The sequence below is a fragment of the Lynx canadensis genome, chromosome B2, assembly GCF_007474595.2.
Source record: "Lynx canadensis isolate LIC74 chromosome B2, mLynCan4.pri.v2, whole genome shotgun sequence".
Taxonomy (NCBI): Eukaryota; Metazoa; Chordata; class Mammalia; order Carnivora; family Felidae; genus Lynx; species Lynx canadensis.
The window spans coordinates 80,242,211-80,254,420 of NC_044307.1; the positions used below are offsets into that span (position 1 = coordinate 80,242,211).

The 12,210-nt window shown below is 34.4% G+C and overlaps 1 protein-coding gene across 1 annotated transcript in view; it reads right to left on the minus strand.

Annotated features, from left to right (window-relative positions):
• RNGTT (RNA guanylyltransferase and 5'-phosphatase) overlaps positions 1-12,210 on the minus strand; it is a 313,848-nt gene that overhangs the window by 262,825 nt on the left and 38,813 nt on the right. The window contains exons 7-8 of the mRNA XM_030315956.2: positions 7,722-7,831; positions 6,416-6,517 (exon numbers count right to left, since the gene is read on the minus strand). Of these exons, the coding sequence (XP_030171816.1) occupies positions 6,416-6,517; positions 7,722-7,831 (212 nt within the window). The remainder of the gene's footprint in view (positions 1-6,415; positions 6,518-7,721; positions 7,832-12,210) is intronic.

Genomic DNA, 12,210 nt, shown 5'->3' on the forward strand with positions numbered 1-12,210 from the left:
TACAAACATGGAAAGTGTGATCACAAAGGTAGTAATATGATGAACCAAAATTTCAACCTGGGCAGTTTGGTTCCACAGTCTGTTATCTCAGTCACTATGTTATGTGGCCTTTTACAGGGTAAAAGTGTTGTTTCCTTCCAATTTTATGATTTCTTGACAACAATACATGTGTGCACACATACACCCCAAAATAGGTTATGCCCAAATATATCAAGAATTATTTGTTAATACAGGTTTCATTTTAAAAATGTATTAGCTCGCATCATAGGGGTCTCAGAATAAGAGAGAAAAGGGGTCAGAAAACTTATTTGAAGAAATAATGGTTGAAAACTTCCCTAACCTGGGGAAGGAAACATACATCTAGGTTAATAAAGCACAGAGAGTTCCAAACAAGATGAACCCAAGGAGGTCCACATCAGAACACAGAGTAATTAAAATGTAAAGATTAAAGAATTTTAAAAGCAGCAATACAGAAGCAAAAAGTTATGTACAAGAGAAAGCCCATAAGGCTATTAGCTGAGTTTTCAGCAGAAACTTTGTAGGTCAGAAGGGAGTGGCATGATATATTCAAAGAGCTAAAAAATACCTACAACCAAGAATACTCTACAAGGTAAGTATTCAGAATCGAAGGAGAGATAAAGAGTTTCCCAGACAAACAAGAGGTGAAGGAGTTCATCCACCACTAAGGGGCTTACAAGAAATGTTAAAGGAACTTCTTTAAGGTGGAAAAGAAAGGGCCCTAATTAGATGAAAAATTAAGAAAAAAAGAGATGTAAAGTATGACAACATATATATAATGTGGAGGAAAAAGTAAAAAAAGTTCTTTTAAAATGTGTTCAAACTTAAGTGGCCAACGACTTAATATGGACTGCTATAATCTCAGGATAGGATTCTCATGGTAACCACAAACCCAAAACCTGTAATAGATACACAATAAATAAAGAGGAAAAAAAGCCAAACATAACACTACAGAAAGTCATAAATCGTAAGGAGAGTAAGAGAAGAACAAATGGAACAGAGAAGCGCTACAAAACAACCAGAAAACAACAAAGTGACAGTAAGTACATACCTATCAATAATTACTTTAAAAAATATATTAGCATCTACTGTATATCAGGGCTCTTCTAGAATGCACTTTATATCAACACTTCACTACAAACTTACAACCCTAAGAATATTATTTTCATTTTACATGTGAGAAAACTAAGGCTCAAATTTGCTTCATTTATGCAAGGCATGGAGATACAAAGTTAAGAGGACCAAACCACAAACGCTACTTGTCTTCCTGGAAAGCAATGTACTCTTAACCACATGTGTTGTCTCTCTTATTAGTCTTATTTAGAGCTGCTAAGCTCGGTTTCACAGTAACTTCCAATACTCTCATTTCACCTAATTTTTCTCCCAACTTTAAAAGTGTTAATTAATGTTGGTTCTAATTTCCAAATATGTCAATGAACCTTTAAGACTTAAATACTGCTTTTTAGATATAGAACACTCAAACCTGTTATTCTGTAGTATTATTTACATTTATGCAATATATCCATCAAAAAAATCAGTTATAAGCACAAACATATCATTAAATCTTAAATAGCTCCAAAATATGTATATATTCACATTTTACAAGTCCTTTATCAAGTACTATCAATTACAATGCCATGGTTTCATTAATCACAAATTACACATTAATTTGATTTTAGTATAATTCTCCCATGGGTCAAGTTATATGTAGTGCCCTAGATATAACACACGTTATTTATGCTATCTGATTAAGTATTGTATTCTTTCATTTAATCATTTAATCATTCAATGCTAAGCAGTATACTAACTTCTATCTCTGTGCTCTTTCTATTCCTCAGTACAGTTTTTCTAATATGACTTTCTTTCTTCCCTTCTCAATCCATTCAATGAACCAAAAGATCATGAAAAATATTTAGAGGAGGGGCGCCTGGGTGGCTCAGTGGGTTGAGCGTCCCTCAGGCCATGAACTCGCAGTTTGTGGGTTCGAGCCCCGCGTCAAGCTCTGTGCTGACAGCTCAGAGCCTAGAGCCTGCTTCGATTCTGTGTCTCCTTCTCTCTCTGCCCCTCCCCCACTTGTGCTCTGTCTCTCAAAAATAAATAAATGTAAAAAAAGAAAAATTAAAAAAAGAGGAAAAGTATAAAATAAGAATATTTCAATCTATAGAAACTACAGATCTCTCAAGAGCATAAAACACTCAATACTATTCTGAATACTCAGAATAGATATTCATTCAATATCTACTAGCATAATGCCTTGCTGATCACTGTTGATATAAAGGTACAGAAGACAGGCTTGCTCCCTAATCTTGTGAAGCTTACAATATAGTAGGAGATACAGAAGTAAAATAATTAGAAAGGAAAAAGTAACTTCTGATAATGAAAAGTGCTATGAAGAAAGAAATACTATGTTTTGACAGAAGGAGACATCTCATTTTTAAAAGTCTGATTTTAATGAAATGTAAGACACACAATTATTAAATCTTCTATCAAACAAAATGATTCTACCTATTTCTGAGACTGCAGTGGTTTAATGTTTACCAATTTACCTATAAAACTAATACAAATTTCTCACTGTTTCATTTTTAAAGAATTCTGTATTTCTATCTATATTCTTTGGCTTTACAATAAGGAAATAGTCCCTATTCAACAATGTTTTAGAACTTACAACAGATTCCTGTCAAAACTGTCACTATTACCTCCAGGCCTTGTCCAGACTAATAAAAATTCCTAGGCATTACCTTTTATTGCTAACTCTATCCAGGTCTCATAGCACACTCAATTTCAGAGATCCTTCCATCTAAATACTGTTGCTAGATACAATAAATAAACAGCCAATAAACTAGGGAATAAGGATAATAAAAAGAGGTCCCTAACCCTATCATAACATGACCTTAAAAAATTTTACTGTTTATTTATTTTTGAGAGACAGAGCACAAGTAGGGAAGGGGCAGAGCGAGAGAAGGAGACACAGAATCTGAAACAGGTTCCAAGCTCTGAGCTGTCAGCACAGAGCCCAAAGCGGGACTCAAACTCATGAACCAAGGCGCCCCTTTCACAACATGGCTTTAAATAAAATAAAGTGGGGTACCTAGCTGGCTCAGTGGGTAGAGCATGCGACTCTTAATCTAAAGGTCATAATCTCACTGTCAACCACAGTGGTGTAGAGACTACTTAAAAAAATAAAAAAATAAATAATAAATGAATACATAAAGTGGAGTCTAGGGCTCACGGCTATTGATCAGCTGTTCTAATTCCATAGGTTCCTAGACCATTCTACAGCCCTCTGAGGTTCTTTTCACCCTATAAATCACAGAAAGTCCCTCCCCCATGCTATTGGCCTTAAATTCTACTGTGCCAAAGAAAGATTTTGCACTAGTCCAGAAAATATGTCACATAAATTTTTTCCTCACAGATTAAAGCATCACAAGACAGAGTAGTTATTCAAAAAGATATTTAGAGGTTCTCCTTTTGTTTTTGATGGAGCACAGGTCCATGAGAAATAAGATATTTCCATTATCAGTCAAAACATCTTAGCTCAAATTACTGTAGCGAATCATTTATAGGTCTGACAGCATTGAGACATGGGGAAAGGAGCATACAAATGCAGAGGAGGGAAAATAAATGTAGGATGGCTGAATACAAATGGCAAATTTTACAGACTTTGTTATTCTGCTCAAGGTTTGCCAAGATCACAGCCTGAATATTATGGAGAAGACAAGGTAGAAAGTAAAGAATATCCAGAATATGAAACTCATCAGATCAAAACTATGCCTCACTCCCAAATCCCCAGGGCCATTTTATAGCATCAAGTCTGGGGAAATGCACCTCATCATTTTCACTCCTTCTCCACTCAGAGGTAGGAAGCTGTTACAAAGGTAACACTGTTACAATACTACATATCTATTAATAAACCCTAAGACATTGTTACATAGCTATTAAAAATATATATCAACAACTTCTGCTAATCCTTACTACCAATTTAATAGATTCCAAACTTATTCTAATCCAAAAAAATTAGATATAATTTTAACATTTTGAAAATAAGCAATCAGGCAATTTTTATTTATCCTTCAAAATTATACATCCATAAGGAGGAGGGCATGGAAGGGACAAATCATTCAAATTGTCTGTATCTGAATCTTTAGCTGTATCTGTCCTTATAAATTTATCCTTGTAGAATGAACAGTCTTAGAAGCACACAAGGCAAACTTAAATTTACCATCTGATATCTCTATATTGCTTAAAATTTTACCATGTATTAATTTTTTAATTTACTTCATTTTTAAATTCAAAATAATATGAAAAAATGAACACACATATGTAAAACATACTTGTTATTTAACTATTTGGATTCACTACACTAAGCATTAATACAACTGCTTTATAACAAAAAAAAAAAAAAAAAATCAAGACCACAATGATGATAATGGTTATCTCTATGTGATAAAATCACTTAGTTTCTTCTTTTCACTTGTTATTTTCTGAACTTTGTTTAATGAGCCTGTGTTACTCATAAAATCCACCCCCCCAAAAAGCTAGAAAATGCAAGGTTGGAAGGAAACATGGGTTTCCAACAAAGAAAGACAAATGAAAGGAAATATTTTGATATATTCCCTAATAAAATATGTATGTATAGATATATATAATTACTAAAAAGCAAAGCATGTTGAAATAGTGTCATTATATTCACCTAACATTAAAATCAAGTTGTACCTGCCCCACTCCATATCTTCATAGATATCTCTTAAGGTCACCACAAGCACAATGTAGATGAAGATAACATGATCCAAAAGGTGTAACTGCCACCTTGACATTCAAAAGCTTCTTACAAAAATTAAGTGCAACCTGTATCATCTTCAAAATAACATTTAAAAATGAAAAGGTGAAAATAGCATCTCAGAGAAATATCTGCATCCCCATTTTAATTGCAGTATTATTCACAATAGTCAAGATATGGAAACAACCTAAATAACTATCAACAGATGAATAAAGATGTGCTATATAAATACAATGGATTATTATTCAGCCATAAGAAAGAAGGAAATTCGGCCATTTACAACAACGCAGATGGACCTTGAGGACATTGTGCTAAGTGAAATAAGTCAGAGGAAGACAAATACTAGATGATAGCACTTACATGTGGAATCTAAAAAAAATCAAACTGATAGAAACAGACTAGAACGGTGGTTACCAGGGGCTGAGAAGGTAGAGGAAGTGAGGAAGTACTGGTCAAGGGTATAAAATTCCAGTTACAAGACAAATAAGTTCCAGGAATCTAATGTACACCATAGTGGTGACCGTAAATAATACTGTATTATACACTTGAAAGTTGCTAAGACAACAGATCTTAAATATTCTCACCACAAAAGAGAAATGGTCATTATGTGAAGTGATGGAGATGTTAGTTAACAGTACTCATCTTGCAATCTATACATGTATCAAATCAACACATTCTACACCTTAAGCTTACATAATGTTATATGTCAATTATATCTCAATAAAACTGGAAAAAAAAACCTAAACTATATATATGTTCTGTCAATTATTCTGAAATATTGTCTTTATTTTGAAAAAGTTAATAGGACTTCTATATTAACATCTGTTAAAATAATTACTTCAACTATCAAAACATTTGATGAAAAAATACATATTGCAATGCCATAAAAATAAGGATTACAAAATAGAAAAAGTTAAATATTACTGAGGATCATAAAATTTATACTAATTAAAAGCATAAGAATATCAAACTGAAGATAAGCTTTGTTGTAAGACTGTAACACCCACAAGAGTGTATAAAAATCACAAAAAGTATTAGCAAAAATTAAGAGAAAAATATCCGAAGGAACAAAATAGAGAACAAAATATTCGAAGGAACAAAGTATCAGAAAGACTAGGTAATTTTTAGATGATAAACTGACAACACATCTGTTAATTTTAGAAGTGCTCAACAACCACAAAACACAGGTGGTGGGCAGCAGACATGCCAAAAAGGACAATATCATCAAGAGAAAACACTCTCAAACTTAAATTTGGTATAGATTTATGTCAAACTAACAGAACTTGGGGGGCAGGGGGACCTGGCCGGCTCAGTAGGTGGAGTATGGAACGCTTGATCTCAGGGTTGTGAGTTCAAGCCCTACGTTGGCTGCAAAGATTACTCAAAAATACAATCTTTAATAAAAAAGAAGTCTGAAACCAAAAATGAAGCAGAATGAGAGAAACTGACTTACATAACTAAGAATACTAGCAAAACAAAAATTATATATTTGAAACATGATTATTTTGCTGTTCAAGTCAGAAATTCACACTCCAAGAGTACAAACCTTCTTTACCAACAAAGCAGTATTCTTCAAGTATTAGAATTATTTGTATAATTTGTTTTAGAAATCTAACTTACCGAGTACCATCTGCTTTCCAGCTTACTTTATATGGCTTCTGCTCCAAAAGTTTAATATTTTGCTTGTCCATGGAAACAGGCTGTGCTCCAGGGAATCCAGACCTTAAAGAAGAACATTTTATTACTATTATGGCTGGCATCCATACAAAGCAATACGTCCTAAACCAATCTCACATTAGTCACACACTTACCACAACATTCTCCCTATCATGAGATTAATGTCAACTGGAAAAATATCAGCTTTCCCAAGAATGCTAACAAAACATTATCTTCTAGACATTTTGGATGTGAGTTAACAAGATTCTAATTGCCACTACATACTATAACTATTGGGCTTTTTAAATATTAATATTCATGATCTAAAACTAAAGCAGGTATGTTTACAAGTTTACTTCAGGAAGAAGTTTCAATCTTGCTTGCCTTAATTATCGTACGTTATTCTAGACCTCATATTCCTCCATCATGACTCTGCCAACTTGGCATTAACTCTACGAGGCTGGCAAATTTCTGCTCAAAAGATGCCCAGAAGTGACAAAACAGGAGAAATATAGGTCAAGATTGAAGTACACTGGCAAGGGTTTAACACAACACTGAAATCATTATTACTTCATTTCATCTTTTAGTTAAAATTATTTCTGGGTAATTGATCTTAATATACCAGTCAAAAAGTTCTTTATATGAAGAATTTTTAACAATTAGCAATCCTGTTTCATCACGTTCCAGCTGTATTACAATTTTCTGCCACAGACAGCAATGATCAACAGAAATGACCATAGACAAGACCTGAGAGCAAAAGATTAGAACAATGAACTCTCTCCTGAATCTCCTCCCATGAAATGACTGATAGATATTTTCAGGTCATGGTGGGGGGCAGAACATATTTATATAAATATACTTATATACATAAAACTGATTCCCCCAGGTTTCTGATTACAGAAAAACTGGAAAATGTGGTACATTCAAGTGCCACCTATTCTCCCTTAATAAAATGATATGGTGATACAAACATTAATCAGCAATAGTAGAATCAAGCACACTAAAATACTGGATAGTGACAAAAGTAACTTTCTATTCTATTCAGAAGACATGTCTGAGTCATTTCATTTTGACTCAACTGTCTAGTAGTCTAATTTTGACTCAACTGTTCTTGAAAAAAATCTGATAAACTCTTGCTTGATATCTTTTTAAGCACTCTGTGTAAACATTCAATCTTCAAGGAGCAAAGAAACTGTGTCAACGTTTGCATTAATGTTAAATGTTGCAGAGTAAGAGTAAGTTTTACTTAAAACTTTAAAATGGTTATTACCCTTCCCAGCCACAGAATTGATGACACTTCTGCTGTACCTCTCCTAACTTTGGTTGAGTTGTTACTTGAGTTACACCTTTAACAGTTACACCTTCCAGGAAAATAGCACCCTTAAGATAAAAAAAAAGGAAGAAGAAGAAAAATATTTTGTTAGAAGTGAAAATCTATTTCCAAAGTCAAGACTGAAAGATAGACTTGCTTATTTTTACGTCTGAGCAAATATATGAAACAGAAATGGTCTGCTCCAGAAAGATCTATAAACTCCCCCTGGGATTGTACACTCACTTTCCTTAATCCAGCATATGCTTTTCAATGTACATATATAGCCCAGTGTCTATATCATATTTCAAAGTACTCAAATGGACATTACTCATTAATAACAGCAATAACAACTTACCTACCATTTACTCAGAGGTAGGCAAAGGATCTGACATTTTACAAACATTTTCTCTAATTCTTGTAACAGCTATGAAAAGTAGATTACAGTGTATTTATTTCACAAATGAGTAAATGAGACTGAATGCAATTTATTTGAGAGGTAAAAACAGAATCTGAACTCAGGTCTACACTATACCATTCACTAATAGTTCTCACTACAGACAGAAAGAGGAGCTATATCTCTGATGGAGTATGGATTTTAAGGGGATAAACACCCACGATATATATACCTTTGTAAACTAGAATAAGAGTGTAACAGTAGACAAAGTGGTAGAGTCTTCAGATATAAGAAAAACTATTACTCATCACTGAATTTTTAATTTAAATTCTTTAACTCACAACTACATAAAGTGTCTTATTGTACTTCATAGCAAGCATATTTTTAAAATATCACAGAAGTGAAGCAGATGGAGAATTTATATATGAAATAAATAAAGAACACTCCTGGAAATTTTAAAGACTAAAAATACAGTCTAGATTCATGTTACAATTACTTTCAGACCCATAAGAGGGCTGGCATCAGTCTCAAGAAAAATCCATAAAACAACTCTAGCTGTTAACGTAATTAAGGAATAAAAAATATGGTCTACAGGCTGCAATGATCAACCTTCTGGCAAAGATTTGGCAACTCGAGCCACTTGGAAAGGAAAAAAAAGAACACAGTATTTAGTCCATGTACGTCCCTGTCAAATCTGGAAGAGTCCTGAGTAATCCAGCAGACACTAGTCCTACTTTTTGCCCCTAATTCTGAATCACTTTTTATAGTTATCTTATATGTCATCAACTCTGTTTTCCATAATAAGCACACTTTAGAGATTTCAAGAGCCAAAGGATTAAAGAGTACCATTCCTCTCATATGACACCATCACCTCTTTTTACCTTCTGCTTTAGGACCATTCTACCATTAAATACAATAACTAAAGAATGAGGATAAGAACTAGGTTCACAAGATATTTAGTGACTGAGATACTCAGATAACTGCAATATCCTTATAAAGCTATATCCTATATATACTCATTAAAAAGAGAAAGCATTCAGAGAGTTCAACATTCAGCACCATTATTCCAAAGGTACTAACAGCACAGGATTTTTTTTAAGTTTTACATGAAAAAGGTTCACTCATGAGCATGTATTTCATGAGGAATATTCAGAAATCAAGGATAATTTCTGAAAACCAAGGGCCAAAGTATCATAAATTATTCCTAAAAACATAAATATTCTTTTTTTGGCAAATAAAAAGGACCAAAACACAGAAATAGGATCAATATTCAACCAAGTACTTTCCTAGAATATTACTAGGAAATATTTTAATAATTCTATGCAGCTGAACAAGCTAAATATTTTTTTTAAGTTTATTTATTTATTTTGAGAGAGTGAGACAGCAGGGGAGGGGCAGAGGGAGAGAAAGAATCCAAAGCAGGCTCTGTCCTGCCAGCAAAGTACTGAATTGATATCTGGGATCATCTCTCTCTCTCTCTCTTTTTTTTTTTTTTTTTTTAAGTTTATTTACCTTGAGAGACAGAGACAGAGTGAGTTGGGAAGGGTCAGAGTGAGAGAGGGAGACAGAGAATCCCAACCAAGCTCCACGCTGTCAGCACACAGCCTGACGCAGGGCCCCAGCTCACAAACTGGGAGATCAAGACCTGAGCCAAGATCAAGAGCCAGACACTTAACCAACTGGGCCACCCAGGCACCCCAGGCTAAATATTGTTTTTAATTTAAAAGAATAAATATTGAGCCTCAGTACATACTTAACAACTATTAAGCTTGTTTATAAAAGATATGTCCAACCATCTAGCAAATGCCTCTCATTCATTTATGTTTCTTCTTCCTTAATCTTTCCTACAATGTCTCAATCTTTTTTACTGTCTTCCCCTGCTTTCTTCTGCAATAATAATTCATCAGAAAATAGTAGAAATATGTTCATTAAAAACAGTAAGGCTGATGCACTTTATACACCAATAATATTTAGTAACTTTTTAACTTAATTTGCTGTTTTGACTGTCATTACAAGTTTCCTCTGGCAGAAATATATTATTTAAAATTATGTAATAATTTCAAAAAGGATCACTAAATCTAAACAGCAATGTCTTAAGTCTGGAACTATTTTCAAACATACTATAATTGAGATTCAAAGTCAATGACATTTACTTTCACTTTTTAATAAACTACCATTTCAGTTTGTGGGAATAAAGAAATATCAAAAGTGAAAAGATGATAACGTATGCTTAAGATAAAATAAGCGTATTTCATAAACAGAACTTAAATGGAAATTCATATGGCTATCACAAAAAGGAAAAAAGGAATCAATGATCAGTCAGAGGGAAATTGAGGAAAGTTTTACAGAAGATGGGGTGAAATTATATGTAAGAAGTGAGTGTTATCTGTGTGTGTGTGTGTGTGTGTGCGCGCGTGCGTGAAGGAATGAGTAAGCAAGTATGTGTGTAATGTGTAACGAGGATATTTTAGTAATGAAGAAAAGGCACTAACAGTTTTATTCAAAGAGATGATCCCAGGGCCACCTGGGTGGCTCAGTCTGTTAAGCATCCGACTCTTGGTCTTGGCTCAGATCATGATCTCCAAGTTTCCTGAGTCCGAGCCCCATGTGAGGAGCCTATGGGATTCTCTGTCTCCCTCTCTCTCTGGCTCCCCCACTCACGCTGTCTCTGTCCCTCTCAAAATAGATAAACTTTAAACAGAGAGAGTGAGAGAGAGACATGATCCCAGCCATCAATTCAAAGAAGCAAACAACATAACTATAGGTTATACTCTTCCAAATCACTACAAGCATGTATTCAAAAGATGAACAAAGGTGTCAGGAATGTGAGGGCCACGTACAGGACATGCGTGACTATTAAAAACCCTAAAGTCACTATCGGAATTCACTACAATGAGTCCATCACTTCAAATCATAGTCATATCAATATGAGTCAGGAAAGGGGAACTCCAACAAAAATAAAGTGTCAAACCAAAATAAGTTCACTGCGTTGAGATGTGAACCATAAAAATTAGTCACTCTTGGATTGCTTCTGTTAACTATCTTCAACTCAGATTGAAATAACAGGAAAACGAAAGTTTTCCAACCATTGATTTGCCAATTATTTACATCTACATTTCTCATGACTGTGACCAATACTTTGACATCACCCAAAATCAACTCTCCAGTCATCTTTCCTCTCTGATGGTCCTGTCCTCACTGCTTTGGAGCTCCTTCTCCTTGGTTAATCTTATCACTAATTACCTTCCCAAAGAGTTCCAATGTAATCCCTAGAATCTCTTTTTCATAAATAACCTATAACCCCAACCTTTTTCATGAACACCTCGTCCCCTATGTCTTAACTAAGAGCTAATTCTCCACCAAGAAGACCACTTCTCTCTTAAATAAAAGCACTCATTTTCCCACTGCCCAAGTCCCATAGGGATAGTGTACAGCATTCATCTATATCCTCACTTGTTCTCCTTGCCTCTCAATTAGACTAAATCCATTCAGCTGTATCACTCAACTGTGGTGGAGCAGACATCCACTGTAGTTGGTGGCACAACAGCTGCTCTCTCATCCACAAAGACAGGACCCTAACAGCCATGTTACATGACATTACAAGATAACATCCCACTCCAGCCAAAGTTGATGGGAGCATGAGCAAACCACTAACTCAGTCTGAATCCATTAGATTCTCTCTTCTGGTAACCTGGAATTGGGATTCAAAAGTCTCTGCATGTGGCTAAAATTACAACATGTAAGCTCAGAAGATACAGGACAGTTATAATCTCCCAGGTAAAAAAGGAATCACAAAGAGCCAGTCTCAAAAGACAAAGCTAGTGAAATATATGACACAAAAGGAAAGAAACAGAAATAGAAAAAAAGCAAAGATGAGAAAATAAGAACAAAGAGCAGAAACTAGGTTCTAAATAGCTTTCCAGGTCCAGGCTCCAGTCCCTTCCTGAGATCTGGCTTTGAGTCCTACCCATTCACTCATAGTAATTTCTTCTTCCTATTTAAGCTAGTTTGAGTTAATTTCTGATACTTGCAACCAAAGAGTCTAAAGTAGTA